The sequence below is a fragment of the Melospiza melodia genome, chromosome 4, assembly GCF_035770615.1.
Source record: "Melospiza melodia melodia isolate bMelMel2 chromosome 4, bMelMel2.pri, whole genome shotgun sequence".
In the NCBI taxonomy this organism is placed as follows: Eukaryota; Metazoa; Chordata; class Aves; order Passeriformes; family Passerellidae; genus Melospiza; species Melospiza melodia.
This window is the reverse complement of record NC_086197.1, coordinates 90679711-90699797: the sequence shown is the minus strand read 5'-3', so window position 1 is coordinate 90699797 and position 20087 is coordinate 90679711. Positions and strand designations below refer to the sequence as shown.

Genomic DNA, 20087 nt, shown 5'->3' with positions numbered 1-20087 from the left:
AAAAAACAGCACTTAACTAGAGCAGCTAGTATTTCTTCCTCTGTGAAGTTTAACTCTCTATTTGGCTGTACTTAAAAGCAGTGGATTGGTCTGACCAAGTAACAGGTCTCGTATCGCTGCCTCCTCTTCATCTTTTAAACATAACATCGATTCTTGTGCAAGCTGCAGATTTTATCAGCCACGATCCAATGTAGCATCTGCACTGCTGATGAGCATTTTTAGGTCTAGGAACAATCTCTGTACATCCCTACTAGGTACCCTGTGTTTAATGATGATGGCTTATTGCCAAATGGTGCTCAGGGAAAGCAGTTCTTCATTTTTGTTTCCTATGTGCTTTATTAAACCTACATAGTGCTCATATTATGCCCTGGAATATCAAGTCAAACACCTTAGAAAGTCTTTTATATTTCACATAAATTGCATAAGTCCACATTTTATGTAAGCCAGCTTGAAATCTGGGGCAGTAGCAGAATGTTTGTCTACACTGCAGGCTTCACTCTATGTTAGTTTGGCAGCTGGAGGAAACCTCCAGCCATAATCTCCAAGAGCCCTGCACAAGCTTATTTACCCTGGCACCCCACCTGCCTCCTTAGCAGCACAGTTACAAAGCCAGCTCAAGAGAGAAACCCTTTCACATCAATTCACTGAGAAAGTGATGGCAGTGTTTGAGAGAAACAAATGTAATTTGTTAATCAGTATTTTTCTGGCATTTATAAAGGCATTTACTCAATAATTCTCTTGTCCACACAGAGAGAGGACCTACCTGCAGGAGATTTTTATTTTGGCCTGGACAGGAGACTTGGTGATCTCTGGGGAGTGTTCCCTCCTACCCAAAATCTTAGCACATTGTCAAAGGAGACAGTCTTGGCTAGGAATGAATACCCACCACAGACAAGAGCAAGACTTCATCCCCTCCTGGCATTGCAGAGGTGTCCAGGGCAGTCCCAGCAGACTTTTCATTGTGACAGCCACCTGGAAAGATTTAATACAGTAGAAGGGAAGACAAACAATAACTGTCTTCTTGGAATACAAGAGTAGGAAACAGCAGGGGTCCATAGAAATGCTCTTGAGCAGAAGCTCTCCACCCACCAGGAAAGCTGAGCATTTCCTGTGTTTTCCATGCAGAGCTCAGCAGTCTTTCATTTCAAATGCCTCCTGGCCTCTATCACAGGCAGTTTTTCTGCATTATATTGGCTTTCCTGGTTCCTAAGCTCAGGAACCCATCTCTCTCCTCAAGCTGCAAGCTCCCTACATACATCCTGCTTTGCTCTAGGAGGGTTGGGTCCCTGAAAGGTGGGTGCTGTAGCATCATGGCTTCACACTATCATCACTTTGTGGATCTAACACTCTTCATCTGCAAAGGAATAGTGGGATAGGTCTACACTGATATCTAATTGTCAAGGATTTTATTACTGATTTTCACAATCAAAATCAAAAAAAAACTCAATTCAAATACCATTTATTTAATATTTCAGTACTACTATGACAGCCACAGGAAAGCTGATAAATTTTGTCTCTTCTTGGAGTCAGGAACTCCTGAGGCAATGACACAGGTTCTCAAAAACTGCTGAAGTGCTGTGCTGAAACTTTAAAGAAAAAAGTGCAACCTGAGGCAGAAAGTATTCACAGAGCATTCCAGTGCAAACTATTAACATTGCAGGTATTTATTATTGACTGCAAATGAGGATGTGCAAAGCACTCAGCAAATGGCACAGCCCCCAGCCCAGCGCTCATGCAGCTGCCTCCCCACTGCACTGGGGCAGGGCTCCTCCAGCACCCCACTGCTCCTTGTGCTTGCTGGCTGTCAGCCACTGCCTTCTGATGACAAAGCATATTTTGGAATCCTTTTGTTTAGAGCAGTTGGCTTGCTGCAAAGAAATAGGTGAAGTCTATACCTAAGGCATTCCCACTGAGCTGGATGCAATTTTTCTTTGAGTTCCTTTGAAACCCTCCTCTTTAATAGCAGAATTTCAGACTAATAGCTCTTCCCTTTTCAGCCTTTCCTGCTGCAATAAGAACTTTTCTTCCTCCCCATTCTGTCAGCAATGTGGTGGCTGTGAGGAGGAATACAGTACACGAGACTGGCAGTGGTCAATCTTCTCAAAAGGACTTTTGGGGGACATGGTTTGAACCAAGTTTCAGGAAGAGAATGTCCAACAAAACCAATTCCTGTGCTGAGGACTTTAATGCACCCAATGTCATTCGGTATTTTTCAGAAATGGGGTTCCAGCATTTAGCAGAAGGCAAGGGCAAGGCTCAGCTCTTCCACCCAGCTCCATGGTGACCCCAGCCTGTGTTTGTGTTGAAGGATGGTCCCATTGCCCCATAGCCAGGGTTTCTTTCCCCATTGCTGTGGCTGTGCTGTACTGACTGGTTACCAGCCCAGCTGTGCTGGGGTGACCTTTACTGCCCTGCACTGTGGAAGCTGTTCCACTTTTCATAAATACCTCAGAGTTCACTGCATGAGGGGACTGCAACTAGGGCTTCCTCCCTGTGATGCAAGAAGTAGGAGCAGCTTCTTTGAGTTAGACTCTTTTGTCTGCCTCCACTGGCTGTTACAAAGAATGATATTTTCCTTCCCCCTTCTGCACACAGGTGGTACTTGGGCTATAGTTTCTCTGAACGCTTTATGTTGCAATTTTACCTTTGAAATATGCACCTTTTAGAAGCCCTTCTAAATTCTGATTATATCTCTGTTTCTCCCGAGGAGATGAGGGAACACACTACTTGTGTCCAAATTACAGAGTTAGCTATCCAGGTGCAACACACATGCCAAGTGGGATGAATAGTGGGAATAGGAGCATGCCAGCAGTCCACAGTCATTGCTGTATATTTCACTCCTTGCACTCTTAGTATATTAAGTTGCTGCTTGCAGAGAGCAGGAATGCCCCTGGAAAAAAAATGCAAGGAGGGAGCAGGAATAGCTGTGACACAGCTGGCTTCTGGCAGCTCCTTAGACTCAGCACTCAATCCTGTCCTTGCAAGCCTGCCATTTGTAGCTGCTCACCTCAGGGCTGAGCTTGGGTGACTGTCTGTGAATGTTTCTGACGATTGCCCACCACACTTGCTAATGATAAGTGCTCAGTGTGAGGGAATTTACAGGCATGACTTTGCTCCAAGCAGACAAGGAGCTCGGCTGTGATCAGAGAGAGGTGCTCTCCTCTTGATTGCTGCGTCCCTTGGTCCATGCAGCAAGAGGCTGGTGTCAAACAGTGCTGGCAGCTCCAGCTTCTGCCAAAGAAAGCAGAAAGAATCTGGTGGTGCTCCAAAATACAAACCACTGGAAGGATGTTCAAAAAGCCTGTGCTGGAATGGCACAGGGAAGACACTCACCCTGTGCAGAGGTGCCCTCTGTGGGCTGGGCCATCCAGAAGAGAAGGACCACAACAGTAGTGCCAGCTTGAAGGCATCTGTTCTCATGGGGTGAAAACTCCCTTGACGTTAATTACAAGGGCCCTGGCATTACAGTTACATATGAGATTTATCCAATATGCACCTTTAAGAGTTTATCTTGATCCTTCATGGCTGTGGTTTCTGATTTATACTCGTTTGAGATCTGAATCTGACACCTTATCTAGTGTGCTGCATACTGATGGTTAGAAAACATAATTTGTCCTAGAATAGCCTGGTTTTGCAAGAGGACATTGCACTGAGAGCCTTCTCTTGTATAATAATTTTGCTTTAGAAAGTGATTACTCATGGTTCCTATCAGATCTGAATTGCAGATATCTGGGGGAGTGTAGCACTGGGATATTTTAGATTGAAATCACTCTGCTATCTGCTCTACTACAGCTCTCTTCCAAAGTAGGCTTTATGTTATAAATTACTTTATAGATTTGTAAAGCATGACATAGAAACATTATACACCCTGTGAGTGCTTTAAAATTAATTTGTTCTTGAGCGTGTCCATGTATGAATGAATTTGACATAAGCTTTTCAATTTTATGCTTCACTACAGAAAGTGCACACAGTACCAACTGTAAATCAACTGCCACACTCACTGAAATAACTACTCAGCTATGAAAAGAGAATCTGCCCAATATTTAAAGAAGATTTAGATACAAAAATAATAATGTGTGCAAGACAGCTGGCATACTACCTTGGGACTTTCAAGTCTAAACCAGTGAGATCAGTAAGGTAACATCGGTGTGCAGATCCTTCAGGTTAGGGCTGTCTGACAGACAGACCAGGAATTGAAGGAAATTAGCTGAGATCACATTATTGTCTTTCCTTGAGCTGAGTGATCACAAGGATTCACCAGCACCTCTCCTGTGTGTGCAGGTAAAGATCACATGCATGGACTGTCACAGAAAGTGGGATTTTCAATGTGCATGATTGATGTTCAGAAGGGGTGAGCAGCATTTAGAAAGTGTGGCCACCAATTGTTGCAGTGTTGTGTGAGGGTCCCCAGGACAAGGTGAGAGATGAGAATTGACTGCAAGTTCTCAGAAGGCTGATTTATTACTTTATTATATTATATGATATTATATTAAAAGAAATTATATACTAAAACTATACTAAAGAAAGAGAAAGAAGAACATCAGAAGGCTAGACAAGAATGAATAATAAAATCTTGTGACTGACCAAAGTCCCGACACAGCTGGACTGGTATTGGTCATTAGGTAGAAACAATTCACATGGAACCAATCAAAGATGCACCTGTTGGCAAGCAATCTCCAAACCACATTCCAGGCAATCCGATAATTATTGTTTACATTTGTTTTCTGAGGCTTCTCAGCGAGAAAAATCCTGGTGAAGGGATTTTTCATAAAATATGACAGTGACAAGAAACAGCATTTTAAAAATTATTTTATTATATATTAATAATATTTAATAATATTTTATATTATATATTTTTATTAGCATCTTTTATTATTTAAAAAATGCAATTTTAGATCATAAAAATCCTTTATGAACTTGTGTCAAATTCAGCAATAGTGGTTTCAGCCCTCCCTTGCCTGGGAGAATGGAGCTCCCACAAACCTGCTCCAGGGCAGCTGCTGCTCATCCAGGACATTCTGGAGAATGTGGCTGAAACCTGTTCTTTCAGGGTGATCTAATTCAGTGTAAATGGCTTCACTGGCGTTTGCCAAGCTAAAACCTGGTGGTGCTGTGTCTCAACCATAAGTTTTACCAGACAGAAAACTCACTCAAATATGTGCTCTGCTCTACTTAACTGCTGAGCGTTTGTAGAGTTGCAATGAAAAGTAAAACAGTCACAGCAGGAGAGCTGGAGAACATCTTATTTCAGGTGACCTCTGGCTGGAGCTAGAGAACATCTCTAGTAAAAGAAGGGCTTTAGCTCAAATCTCTGCATGTGCAAAAGTGGGTTTTGACCTCAGTGAACACCTTTTCCTTTGAACACCAGGTCAGGGAAGAATAGCTGCCATGCCTTATTCTTCCACTTTGTGATGCCGGGCTTTTTTTCTTCTACTTTTATACCATGTCCCTCAAATCATGTATTTTGCTGATCTGAAATTAAATTTTTAGAATTGCTTTTCAAAAGGCTGACAGGAATATTTTTTATTTTTTTCTGTTTCAGCTACCGACAAAAAAAAAATCAATGATTCTTACAGCTGCCATGCTGAGAACCCTCAGCTCATGCTGCTGTGCTGAGAGTCTAGGGAGACCCACAACAAAAGCAGCAACCTAAAAGAGAAAGAAACTAAAAGAGACCTCACCCAACTGCCATAGACATAGGTATTGAAATTCCTGTTGACTGTAGTGATTCAGCAAAGAAATCTTTGTCCTGTATACTACAGGGAAGTTTACTATATAAGACACACACCTCTGAAGCAAAACCAAGCCTTTTGATGGGTGAAATAACTTCAGGAACAGACTTTTAAAAATCATGCATATGTGGTAATAATGTAAGGGATGAAAATTGAAGGTGCATTTAAACAGATTAAGCCCAAACTTTGTTGCTTCTCTGAGAAAACAGTAGAAATAAGCTTCAGTTGGGAAAACAAGTAAGAAGAATGGTTTTTATTTTCAATAGGATGTTAAATGCTGTGTTCTTATAATAACAGGCACAACATGATGCTTTTAAATAGCTTAGGGAAGGGAGGCTCCAGCACCCCTGCACTGAGTAATTTACATACAGTCATTGATATGTTTTGCAGACAAGAGCTACTCAAATGAAAGTATTATTATTAGTAGTACCAAGTTCCTACTAAAAGCCCCAAAATGCTTTTTTTATGGGTATGTATTCATATAACTACAAGTTACTCCAGTATAAGTCTAATATTTCCACCACTGTTAGTAGCTCTCTGCATAAAAAGCTTTGTGGGGTTTTTAGGTGTTTCTTTTTTCAAATGTCAATGGGAAAAACTTTTCTCCAAATGTTTTTATTAAAAAATATGACAGAGCTACTTTTCAGCTCAGCCCTTGTATTAATTCTCCCCAGGATGCTCTGTGTTCTGGGAGTACTCAGAGCCTCATTGCCCAGTGCTCTGATGACAGCAATGCACTGCAGAAACCAAGTCAGGGCTCTCTCCTTCTCTTGCCCACCCCTTTCCCAGTCAGCATGTGAGAAGGAGAAAAATGTCTTCTCCTGCTCCTTGCAGGCTCCAGCAATGAAGGTGGGTCTGGCTCTGGAGTCCAGGTCTCCATCCAGCAAAGCTTTTAAGCACACAGTTAATCCATCCCCATTTAGAAAAGTGCAGCTGCATTTTGCCAAGGAGCACAGGCCAGCCAAGGGATTTTGGTAAGTGCTTTGGTGAGCAGGGCTGGGCAGCTGGGAGGCACCACAAAAAGGCAACAGCAAAAAGGAGCAGAGAGGGCAGCGCCAGTGGTGTTGGAGCAGCAGGGGCAAGGAGAGCTGAGTCAGGCCATGATTCAGAAAAGCTCGCTCCAATTTCAGTTCCTTTGTTGAGGCTGGTGTCACCATTTCCAAGTCACTTCACTGTGCCATTAGAGTTAACAGCAATCACTTTGACAACATCCTTCTGAGATTTACACAAACAAAGGGCACATTGTTAAAGCCAAATGTTAATGATGACATCTTTGGTGAAATTATCTGATTTCAGAGGTAATTTCCACTATCTCTTTAGAACTTGCCAAAAGCTCTTGATTCTGACCATGGGGACACATCTGTGACCTCACATCTTCCACTGCTTCACACTTCTGCAGTCAGGATCCCATTAGGTCAGGCACAAGGAAAGAGACACGAGTCAGGGCAAAATGCTCAGACTAATTCTCCAAACATCATGGGCGGATTTAAGAGCAGCCAGGGAAAGTAACTCACAGCCCCTCTGCTTGTGGGAGGCCACACATGCCAATTTATCAATGACCACAGGGAAAAGAGCAGCTTTCAGGCAAGTTAGTTTCAGGAATGGGAATAACTGAGTGTCTGGGAAGGAGGGTGAGACTTCGGTTGCTGGGAGTAGAAAATGAACACATTAATAAAAAGCCAGACCAACTGAGGATCCCTTTTCAAGAGGCTCTTTGCACTGCCTGGGACCAAAGCCCAGCTCAGCTGAAGAGCAGGGCACAAATCCAGATGTCCATGCTCAGAGCACTCCCCAACATGCCATGACAGCCTCTTCCCTTTGGTACATGGGCTGTTAATTTACTGGAACGTTTGAAGCACAGGATGAAAATGTCTCTGATGATCTCAAATGGGAAGCCCTTATTCAACAAAATGCTTCGCAGGAAATTTTCTTTTTGTAGAAGTACATACCAAAAAAGTGCTAAAGACTGCATTGTTCAAGACAAATCTAAGAGTTGCTGTCATCTAAAATAAGCAGCTAGTGCACTTTGATGTACAGCAGAAACTTTTTGGATGTTACAAAAATAGCCACTTGTGTTAATCTGACAGGTCCAGCCCCCTGGAGGTGCACAAAGCAAAGCTTTCTGATGCCTTGCTGAGTCACTACACCACCAGCTCCTGACAGAAAGCCTTCTTCTAAATGTGCCCTGTAGGCTTCACTAATTGCTGTGATGTATAAAATACAGCCTGTAAAGATGATACAGGTTACAGAGGCTGAAAAATTATGTTTAATTATAAGCTACAAAATCTCAGCATCATAAAGATTGTTTCTGTTAGTGATCTGACAAGGCTTCTTATACCTTACTGCAAGATGTCTGTGGCTTTAACCCATCAAGCATTTCAGTTTTCCCCCAAAAATAGGAGAATTTCATCTTAAATAAAATTAAACAACTACTTTTTTATACTAAATACGCTTAACCTAAAGCCTTCTCCCTATTATTTCATAAACACCTTGAGATTACAGAGGCTCAACTAGCTTATGTTGATGAATTTCATGTGATCCTGGGAATACAGCCATTGCACTAGTAATTCTTCTTTTCTATTGTGTTAGGCTTTTTGTAAATAATCTGCATGATTAATGAATGGAGACTAATTAAGAAGAAAGGACATGCTTTACTGTACTATTAAAACTTGTTTATTGCCATAGGCAAGATGTCATCAATATTTCTAGCTGAAATTACTACTTGTGATATAAATCATGCAGCATTTTACTGTAACCATTAAAAAAAGAGAAAAGAATCACTGGGTACAAACAGCCATATGCAGATTTAAAACTATATAACCAAATGCATAACACATCGATGTATATGATACTTTGGAAGAAAGTATCATATACATTGATGTATATATGATGTATGTATGTATCAAGTATGAACTTGATTATTTCACAGATCTTTCAAAAGACAGAAGAATCTCTTTAAACTACCTCCAGAGCAAGGTTACTGTATACATCTAAATGAGACCAGTCAAGTGCTAATATCAGTTGTTTCACTGCAAATATGCACTTTCTTTATTGTCTTTAACAGATTTCCCTAAATTCACGGTGGTAACAAAACAGTTACCACTGCCCCAAACAGCTGATTTGTATGCCAAAGAGCATGGTGGAGTAAATGCCACTCAAGACCAGTTCTATCAACCTTGTTCGTACAAACAATCACATTGATTTAAATAGGATCAATCAAGTCAGCAGGATTCAGTCAGGCAACATCTACATTAGCAAAAGGAGCAGCACTGCAGGAGGAAACAGCTTGTGCTGGGGGCCCAAAGCCCGTGCCAGCAGCGTGGTGCAGAGATGGTGTAATTCCAGCCAACCTCCTGCTTGGCCCCACAGTTGCCTATTAGCAGCCGGAACAAACACAATAACTGGGAAATTCACTTCAGAAACATCCTCCTGATCCCAAATGAAACAAGGATGTGGGCACATCCCCAGGTGGCCACAAGCCTGCCAATATCTCACACGCCCCATCATGGTTTAGCAAAGTGAAGTCCCTCTGAGTCTTCTCCGTGGTGTTCTGTGGTAAACAAGGAGACCCCCAACCAGGGAATGACTGGAATCTGACTCCATGAATTCAGAATGCTGAACAATTGCGTGATTAAAATTGTATTATATTATATTATATTATAGTATAGTATAGAATACTATAAAGAATACTGAAAGGATACTATACTATACTATACTATACTATACTATACTATACTATACTATACTATACTATACTATACTATACTAAGATACATACTGAAGAAAATCCCGTGACTGTCTCCAGACAGCCAGGACACAGCTTTGACCCAATTGGCCAATTAATATAAACAATCATCACTGGAGTCCAATTAAGAACTCACTGCAGGTAAGCAATCTTCCTAACACATTCCACATGTGCAAAAACAACAGGCGGAGCAGCAAGTAGGGACAAGAATTTTCTCTTCTTCTCTGTGTGCCTCTCCAGAAAAAAAACCTGTGAAAGAGAATTATCTCTCTCTGCTCAGAGAATGTAAATGCCATGGTGTTCCAAGGAAGGGGCTGCACATCCCATGTGCTGAGGTGGCAGCACAGACTGTGTGTCCTGCAGGGCTGGACAGGCTGGGACATCCTTGGGTGATCCCAGGGAAAGCTCAGGTGTCTGGGAGAGCATGAGGTGCTTGGGAACCTTCATCAGTGCTTGAATGAAGACTTGGTTTTCCAAGGATATTTCCTAAGTGTATCCAATTGGTGTCATGCTTCTGAATTTTAACGGCTGCCACCTAATCTGCACAAAGCAGCCTCAGTTCCACTGAACCAGGATGTGCCAGAGGAGGCAGGGAGCCAAGCACGAGTACATCACTACAAATTCCTGATCATTTGCTCTCACAGTGCAGAAGGACCAAAATAAAATAGGGGAATAGGAAAATGATATCCCTATTACTTGCTTAATAAGATACTTCACCTCATTTTTCCCCAGCATTATAAATGAGACAGCTGCCTTGCTTTGTATCTCAGTACTCATCCAGTGTACCCTTCAGCACCTCTATTTGTTCTATTTTTTATTGCTGAAATAATGGTAGAGATAAGCCAATGGAGGCACTCCAGTACCAGTATGCAAAATCACAGCTTCCAAGACAGACAGAAATAAAATTCTTTTTTCAAAAAAAATGTATGTACACACATGCACAGATTTATTTTTTTCTTACTGCCTATTGTGAATGTTCAGAAAAGTCAATATGTTGATTATTTTCAGCAGGGACATGCCAATCACATAATCAATACATTTACATATTTCCAGCTACTGTATGTAATTTCTCTCGTGTATTTTGCAGTTCTTCTACATTAGGCCCAGCTAGAAAATACAGCTCTGGTGGTAGTTTGGCTCTGTGTGATTTAGTAAAGTCCTTAAATTCTTTTCAAAACAGTTTTCAAGTGATAGTGGAACTATTGGTCTGTGTTCTTAGTTAAGAAATTACTGTTTTGAGATAGTGTCTCAAATTCTATCTAGGCTGGTATCTCCTTTCAGGCTCCCCTTGAACAGCAGAAGCTTGGGCCAATTGATTACTCTGCCACTCTCTCAGGAGATAATTGTTTTCTCCATCTTGTTAGGGATTTTAAGCTGTTTAGTGTAAACTGTAGATGTGCAAGTATTTTTTTTCTTGATACAAATCCTTCAGCTTTCAGTTGACTTAAATCTGCCCCCATCAGACATGAAGGGTTTATGCCCTGTGCAAAGTGCTGTAAATTCACAATAAATTACAGCAGTAATTACAGGAGATGACTGAAGATACTGTTAGGTTCCCCTGAGCTCTCTCAGGGTAGCACGGGCACAAGATCTCACCAGAGGAGGCTTCTGTGGGTGCATAACTAAAAGCACAGTGCATGGCTAACCTTAAAATTTAAGCCAACAGGAAAGTTTGTGCATAGAAAAGGATTTGGCAGGCTGGGTCTTTCAAATGGTGCCTATGATTTTGGAAGTATAATCAAAACTGAGGAGCAATGTATCAACAAAATCTTGATGTATCATTTTTATTACCGCAATTTCTCACCTAGAATAAAGACTTCTACAGATCTTTCCATATTGAGATGAGAACTGATACAGTTTTATCTTTGGTCTAATTCATTGTAATGATTTGTAGGCATTTGTTTTTTAATTTTGCATCTTTATTCAAAAATTTTTGAAGCAGACAGGTTAACACAGTGTTTAAAATTGCTCACTGATCAAAAGGTATTACTGAGTGTTTTGATTCTGACATGACAACAGAAAAATTTATCTTACTGACAGCAAAATTATTTACTTGTTTATGTGTTTATTTATGTTCTGTCACTATTTCTTCCTCTGTTAATCCCAGTTTTTTTCATCTGCCTCCTTAATAATCCATTGAATCACTTACCTGGCTTTCAGAAATTCCCTGTCTGGATAAGTTGAGGTAGAAGCCTGAACCATTTACACTCTCCACACTACATCCAATAAAGAGCTTGTTTACAAACTATACTGTGATGTGCAAGATCTCACTTGATTATACCTTAACTATTCTGTTTTTCCCTCCCTACCTCACAGATGATGGAAATGCTTAAAGCAAGTGCAGGTAGTATGACCCAGACTAACGTAAGTGTGAGCATGGCACCCAGGGACGAGCTGTGAAATGTCTGCGTGCTTCTGCCAAACGCGTTGCATGGCTTTCTGCTCTTGTCTCGTGTTTCTGATGTAGGCAGCATGTTCAGCAACATGTAAGCGTTTCATTTGGTATCTATATTCCAGCTCAGCTTTGGTTTTGTGGAGTCTCAACATTCTGCCTTTTTTGGTAGCTTGTGGCAGCTGCTAGTGGCAAATCTGCGAGCTGTGTGTGCCATTCCTAAGTGACCTTCAGAGGTACCTGCTAGGATCAGGACCCCCCTGGATATGGCTGTTCAGAAATCTGTGGTAGAGGTGTGGAAGTGTGCAGTTCAAATGGGTCAGGGGCAGCACCAGCCCTCCTGTGCCTTCCCTGGGAGTCCAGCCAGCTCCTGGTGCAGCTGGCTCCAAGCACAGCTCTGCTTCTGCCAGTGCTTTGTGACTCTCCCGTTGTCAAACTCTTGCTTCATGTGGCAGGTGACACATCTGAATTACGAATGTTGTTTGCACAGTATCTGTTTAAAAAAGGCTGCTATGAGCAAATACAATGTTTTCCTGTGTTTATATAGTCCTTTTAATCTTAGTGTATGTAAAGTTTATGAAGGGTGAGACTAATCACAGCAGCTTGAAGCACACTTACCCACATGGGTCTTGGGGTGCTGCCTGGTATGGAGAGGCAGAACTCAGTTATTCCCTTCCTCGGTTTCTTTCCTCATGGGATTTTCATTCATATTTTAAGCGTGCTGATGGGGTTTTTTGACATGAGGCTGGTCAAATATTGACCAGGTTGGCCAGCAGGGTGGTATCATCTCCATCCTTGGAGATCCTCAGAACTTGACTGGATATGACCCTGAGCAACCTGCTCTGTTTGGACCTTCTTTGAGAAGGGAATTGGAATATATGAAGTGCCTTTCACTTAGGGTTGTCCATGATTCTACAGTTTCATTACTGTACAGGTGGGGAGTAGAGTGAAGCCACCAAAATAGCTTTAAAGCCATGGTTCAAAACCACACCACCGGAGATCAGTGTTCTGGTGACTGGTCCACTTTCCTGGATAATAAAATGAAGTTTGTTGAATGCTGGTTATTACTCTCAGTATACCCAGTTCAACCACTTGCAACTGAGCTTACACAGATAGATATTTGTTGTTTTCTTATTATGCAACAAAAAATACGTGTTGTGTGAGATCAAGATGACTTATCAGAAACACCTCTATTTTGAATTACTGGAGCTATGCCAGCTGACACTGCCAGCTGTCTACATGATGTTTTTATAGCTCTTCTCAAGTTTCCCGTGTAAGATCCCTACCTCTGTTCCTAAGACATTAATGATTAGACTGTCAGAGCTAAGAAAATCCACCTACTGAGCAAGGTCACCTTCGCTGTTCTCAGTAACAAAGGAAAATGCCAGGCTAACAAGGCTCAGGAAGTCCTAATTAACGTCAATGGCAAATTCAAAGCCAGAGAAAAATAGGGCTGGCAAAACAATTCTCTCTAGAGATAAGATTTTTTTTTTTTAGCCATTGTAAAAGAAGCCTGGAAGCTGTATTTTCAAATATGGTTAGTGCTGGGGATGGGTGGCAGAAAAGAAAGGGAATCAATAAGGGGTTTGTGATTCCTGCCTCCTTCTCCTCAGTGAGTTCCTGCCAGCAGTCAGAGCTCTGAGACTCAGCTGAGGCCCTGAGGCAGGAGGGCTGTACATCTCTGTTCCCACCTGCCAAAAACTTACCATGCTCCTTCTTCAGTTTGGCTCCCAAAAATTGTGTCTCCTCAGGGATGCTGGAGCCATGACATACACAGGGCTGGGCCACCCCACAACCTCCCACCTCCTCCCCTTGCTGCCAGAAGACCCAACTTCCCTCATTCTACACAGCAAAAAAAACAATGGCCAATATCTACCCACAGTTTTGGGTGAATGGGTGTCCACAGACCATATTTTATAGAAGACAGCTCACAGATCTGTCTCTAGCACCACTAAAGGATCCTGAATTTATCTTTGAGTCTTGTGAAATAGTCCATCTTCCCAAAGTACTCTATTAACCATTCTTACTCACATTTTCTTCCCCTAAATTATTCTTAGTTCAAAATCCAGATTCCCTGAATTGGGCTAATCCTCTTGATTGCCACCTCCCTCCTCTCAATGCTCTGACCCTCATTGCAGGCTTGATGGAACCAGCTCAGAGTGTCAGGTGTTTTAGGGTATCTCGCAGACACCTTATCTGGCAGAGAGCTGCTAAGACCTGCAACATTTCAGCCTATTCATTTGTATAATCTGGGGTTTTCATGCTGATGTCCTTACTCAGCCATCTCTGGTTTCTGTGTAAGCTCAGTTCTGCCAGAAGAAGCGTGGTCTCCTCACCAATTTCCTTCTATGCCAAGGATGTCCCCAATTTAGTTCTCTTATAAACATGAGGGAGCAGTCCATAAATGAGAGTGGTTTTGGTTTTCAGTGCCTGCATGTGGGTAATAGCACCTGCAACCATAGTTTATTTTATATTCCAGAAATATTCAAATCAGATATGATGAACAAAATTCCCACAGTCTTCCAGCAGTGGGGAGAACAAACAGAAGAAACACTTTCCTAAGGGTGCTGTGACTTTCCAGTGTTGGAAAACCCTAGGGATATGTTATTCAACACCATCAGAAGTGACATTGATGCAACTAGCTGACCTTGGGACAAGACATGGTCCACATGACCTCCTGCATGTTTTTGTATGATGCTGTTATTTTAATGATGATAAAAGCCTCAGCAAAAAAAAATGCAATCATGGTTCTAAATTGTGTGCAAGTATGAGTGTCTGACATCAGGACACAAATTCAGGGGTAAGGGTGGACAGACCTGAAGAAAACCACTGCAGATTCTGGAATGCCATCGCCTCCCACTGCTTCTGCCCCTTATGGTGACAAGAGGCCAGTGTTACACACCCAGTCAGCCCCAGCAGCACCCAAGGGACAGGCGCTGGGGCCCACTGGCTCTTGGTCCAATGTGTTCCTCTGAAGACTCTCTTGTCTCAGCTGCCCTCCTCCTTGAGCCTCAGAGCCTCCAACCTTCACCAAACCGTGCAACACAGGCTTTACCTTCCCCGGTTACAGCACTCTGGGCAAATGACAGGAATCATTTCTCTAAAGACCTTCAGGGCAGTTTGATTCCCCACATGAAGGTTAAATCCTCAGAAAATTACTCACAGAATGTCACCATTGTTCCAAATGGTCTTCTACAATTCCATTCACCCTTCAGCCACATATGTTTTTGACCATGTCAGATGAGGAGACTGGTTCCTTGCCCTGGTGGCTTCTCTCTGAAGTCTCAGCTACCATGACACCCTCAGTGCTCCCCAGGCAAGCACAGAGCTCCTCACATTGATGCTGGGAGGCCTCAGACATGTCCACACTGCTACTGCTTGCTGCTCCATCTGCCCCACAAGAGCACTAAGCAAAAGTCAGTGCTCTCTGAAAGGGTCACTGCCTGCCTCACTTGCCCACTGTTGAGTTGCCTCTGTAACCCTGCACCACAGAGCCAGGCATGCCTTCAGCAGGACATTTCTTCTCTTATGTCCTCATCCCTGGCTGTCCTTTGCTGCTAGATCCTTATGGTATCTCTGCAGGGTCTTCTGTCCTGACATTTCCATTTGCCCACCCCTCATTCAAGCTGCAGTTGCAGTGCCCCCTCTGGGAGCCATCCATACCAAAAAGGGGAGCACAGCACTTCTTCCTCTGCCCCCTGAACCTGCTGTGCTCAGCCATGTGCTGATCCTCCCCAGCACTGCCCGCTTTGAGCTCAAAGTCACATTATTCAGGGAGCAAACAGGTGTCTCTGTGTTTATCACTGGAATGCTTCACTTTATCACTGGAAACTGGTGTGTAGGCACAGCTCACCCTTCCCTGAGGCTGATGCTGCTCACAACCCCAAAGAATGGTGCTTTTTAACTTCAAGCAGAAGCTCACTCACTCATTCACTGCAGAAAGCGTGGTTATAACTCAAGGAGTGCACTCCTGGGCAGAATCCCAACCCCATCTAGCATATTAATATGGCTACAAGGGATGTGGAGGAGCTTTATGCATGTGGGGAATTGAGACTGAGCCCAGCAAAGCACATTGTTTCCTGGAAGTGCATGAGGAGCCCTCACAAATTCAGCAGGATGATCCATGGACTGAGAGGTGTGCTCTTATCTAAGTGCTTTCCTGGCTGAGGGCCACAGACCAGCTTGCACCTGAGAGCCCATGAGACAGCTGGGAAAGCAAAATCTGCCCACTGGAATACCAATGCCTCTCAAAGACCATCCTGATGTGTGAAAATTGCAAGGTTTTTTATCAAAGACATGAAAAAGCTCAGCAGACCTCAAGCTTCCTTCCTTCAACAGAGCAGTTTTAATCCTCCATTAGGGCTGGCCAGCCTTTCTGTATCATGTGTCCCTAAAATGCCAACATTTCCCCATGTCCAACAGCCACCAGACAGACCAGGAGGATCTGAAGCAGGACAAAGACCTTGGCTTGGGGCTGTTGACAGACAAGAGCAGAGTCTCTCCCCACAGATGCTATGGAGGACAGCTTGGCTGGGCTTATGCAACTCCAAATCCTGCCCTACCACAGGGATTCCAGTGTCAGGTGGATGCTGTCAGTGCCATGGGCACCAGAGTGCTTGGAAACCATAAATGAACTACTCATCAAACATAGCCAAAGGACTGGAAATTATCCAGCGTTGAGGGTTGGATTTGCTGTATACTGTAGGCTTCCTTCATAGTGGCAGATGTGACATCCCCTCTCTGCATCCAGACCACACAAAGAATACAACAGGCAGAAACCCAGCCAGACCAGGAGCCTCTCACAGCCTGGCAATACATTAAACTGGCAAGTTATTACACATGAGCTGAGCTAGAGCAGGCTGATGCTCCATCACACACTGCCTTACCTGTCTTCCTGATGCACAGCTACTTTGGATTTTCCAGTCATTCAACTCATCTGTAAGAACATTTTCTTATCTCTTAAGATGCAGTCCTCTTTTGTAGTTCTATTGACAATCATGCTATGAACATGAGACTTCAAGCACTCATCCACTCAATCACAGCATTTTCAGCAGTAAATGATCCTCTGAAATTCAGACTAGAGACAAAAAAGACTCTCTACTGGTGCTCATGCAATCAGTTTTTTGTCATTACAGATTTCTGTTTCATATCAAAATGTGCACTGAAAAATATACCTCTCACTCTAGGAACCCATCTTTAACAGGCTTGAAGTGGTACAAAGTGTAATTAATAGGTTAGACCCATCTCTAATCTCTGTGACACAATTACAAACATTGCAAAATCCAAGAGTATTCCCCTGTTGACAAATCTATCTGTCATTAATTTTGGTCATTGCGAGAGAGGCAAGTGGGGTTAAAGGCCAGGAGAGCATACACCTTTGCAACTCCTTTTGTCAGCCAGCAAAAAAAAATGAAAGTAGGGAGTTTTTTTCATTTTGGAACTGGCTTGGGATACCCAAAGCACCACTATCTGGATGTTGAGGAAATGAGGAAATGGAGGAAAAAAAAACCAGTTTCACTGAAATGAAGACATAGAGCTGTCTTCAGTCTATTATATATTAAGGGGAGGGCAGTCATTCTCCAGAATGCCTGAAGCCAGCTCTGAAGGCAGAGCTCATATATCCTCAGAGGTGTTGAACTCAGATCCACTTTGAGGGGGAGAAAATATTGCCTCTATCCAGTTCATGCCAGAGGAGATCTCAAGAAGTAAATCAAAGGAGGACACTAGGGACAAATCTTTGATAAAAGCATATCAAAACTTTGTTTAATTTGTTTGCCCTGCTGTTGTAAAGCAGACTCACCAGAGACAATATGATCTACAAAAATGGAATATGTTACTAAATCAGGACACAACTTACTGGAAGGATGAGTAATGATTTCATCTAAGTCATTACATCCTCCTATCAATAGCATTTCTCTGCAGGGAACATGCTCACCTCCAGCTGAATATCATATAATCCCTTTGGGAGAGACTTCAGGTGCCTGACTCAAGGCCATGACACACCAAACCATCCAAAAAAACAGGGGGCAGGTGGTCCCTTGTTGAGGTCAGATGTGGATAGAGATGTACACTTTGTGGTATGTTCAATATCCAGCATACATCCCCTTCAGTTTGTAAAACTTGATTCTGCCCAGGTGTGTAGGAAAGGGCCACTTGTTAGGACAGCAGAGAGAGGGGATGATTCTCCTGGAACCAGGCACAATCATGGACACTGTGACCTCTGAGTGTGACACCCACCCATGGGATCACTGTGCCTTTCAGACTGGACCAAGTGAGCAGGTGGTTCTGCACATGCACACCTCCACCCTGCTGAACTTCCACAGCAAACATCTAAAATCCTCAAATGCTGCCCAGGCAGCTTCTCTGAACAGAGCAGGATTAATGGGTTAATGCTGGGACTCAATGGCCTTAGAAGTCTTTTCCAACCTTTATGATTCTGTGATTCTAAGAGTACATGTGTACGGGGGCTGCAGTGGGTGAAATATGAGAATCACAGAATGGGTAATGCTGGGAGGGACACAGTGGGACATCTGGTCCAACCTCCCTGCCCAAACTCGTGCTACAGCTGAGCCCCTTATCTCACTTCACATGCCTACCCTGTTTGACTGGATTGGTGAACCTATTAGCTTCTGTATCCAGGCAGCACACACCCCCAGTGCTATTTTCAACATTATCACCATCCTCTCTCTTCTCTCCAGACTGATGCTGTCATTTAATCCCACTGACATTCTCTCAAGAGCATCCTACAAAATTATCTATTACTATTTGTTCCCACAGTAGAGCCATGATAACTTCATCCTCAGTTTTCACAACTTGCTCTGTTCTAGCCCTCTTAATGCTCACCTTGTCTTCCCTCAAAATGTCACAACTAAAATCAATTCCTAGCTTAAATTCTTTAGCAAACCACACTAAATCCTCTCACTGTTTCACCTTCATCCTTTTTGTCAGATTTGTGGTCCAACCTCTCAAAGTTTTCCATAAAACTACTTCTACAGCTATTCCTGCTTTTCTCCTCCTTTCTCCTGAGATGCTCGTTTCCTTTTCCTCTTTGTGTTCTGCCAGGCCTCCTGCAACACAAAACCTCCTCCCTGGGTGCCACCACAGGGAAGGCCAAATCACACCAGTTTCCAGGTTTTCCATAGGTTTTCTCAGAAAATCAGTCTTGTCTGTGCTATTTTCAAACCATCCCTTGATGTCCCACCCACAGCTCCTGCCTCTGGCATTGAGGTGTTGCCTTCAATGGGACACGAGCAGTGACTCTCTTGCTCTCTACTCCTCTGCACCAAGCTCAGGGAGGAGGAATCCACGCCCTGCCCAAGTCAGCCCTGCTTGAACTCAGCTCCCAGTAATCCAGAGTCAGTCTTTGTCTGCCATTCATTTTTGTAGCACAGGATCTACAGCCCGTCCTGAGTTAAAACCATCCTTACTGGGGAGGAGATGCAGCTGCTGCATGTTTCCTGCCTCCATTCTGTGGAGGAGCATTTTATGGATATGAAGAGTATTTTAAATGCCTGTGAAAGACCTGGCATTACATTGAAGTTACAGTGAGGAAAATTCCCTTTGGAGAGGAAACTATGATTGAGATTTGGGTAGGGAAAGTGTCTGGCTATGTCTACACCCAGATTTATTTTTTTTTTCTTCCCCAGGGGAAAAACAAAGGAATGTGACCTGAGGACCACAAGATACTGTCAGAGTAGAATCTCTTGAGTAGAGGGCACACTACCCACCATCCAGAGGACATTCATTCACCTCTACCTTGTGTATGGTGCTCAGGCTGAGAATGAAACTTAAAAATATTTACCATATCCAAGCAGCTATTTCAGCTCTCTGACTTACAGAAAATTATTTTCCTGACAGAAGCCGCCTCTGAAGCAGTTTGAAATTAATACATCCATTTTCATATTCCTTAAAGACAATATTCATAACAGATTAGAAAGATCAGAGATGCCACAAAGATTTCTAAATAACAAGAATTAGTTGTGATTAAGTATATCACTGTAGAGTAACAAATAGACTTGTCAATTGCAAATCAAAGTTAATAAACAAAAAAAGGGGTACTGATGATTGAAGAAAGCATGTACAAGAGTAATTCATTCTGTAAACCAGAGTACTGGTAGGTAGCTGGCAATTTTTGGGTGCCCTTCATTAGACTTTTAAGTTGAAGTTTTTAGAGCTTGGATATTCATGTGGGTTTTCTGTCAGTTGTTGTTGTTTTGGA

The 20087-nt window shown here is 42.8% G+C and overlaps 1 protein-coding gene across 3 annotated transcripts in view; it reads left to right on the top strand.

Moving 5' to 3' along the window:
* LHFPL3 (LHFPL tetraspan subfamily member 3) overlaps positions 1–20087 on the top strand; it is a 233983-nt gene that overhangs the window by 188588 nt on the left and 25308 nt on the right. The window contains exon 3 of one of the 3 annotated variants that reach the window (XM_063155539.1): positions 11794–11821. The exons of 1 other annotated variant lie outside the window; for it this stretch is intronic. In XM_063155539.1, coding sequence (XP_063011609.1) covers positions 11794–11810 — 17 coding nt within the window. In that variant the 3' untranslated portion in view covers positions 11811–11821. Of the gene's footprint in view, positions 1–11793; positions 11842–20087 lie in introns of all 3 variants that reach the window. One more of the 3 variants, XM_063155538.1, reaches the window with a different exon arrangement.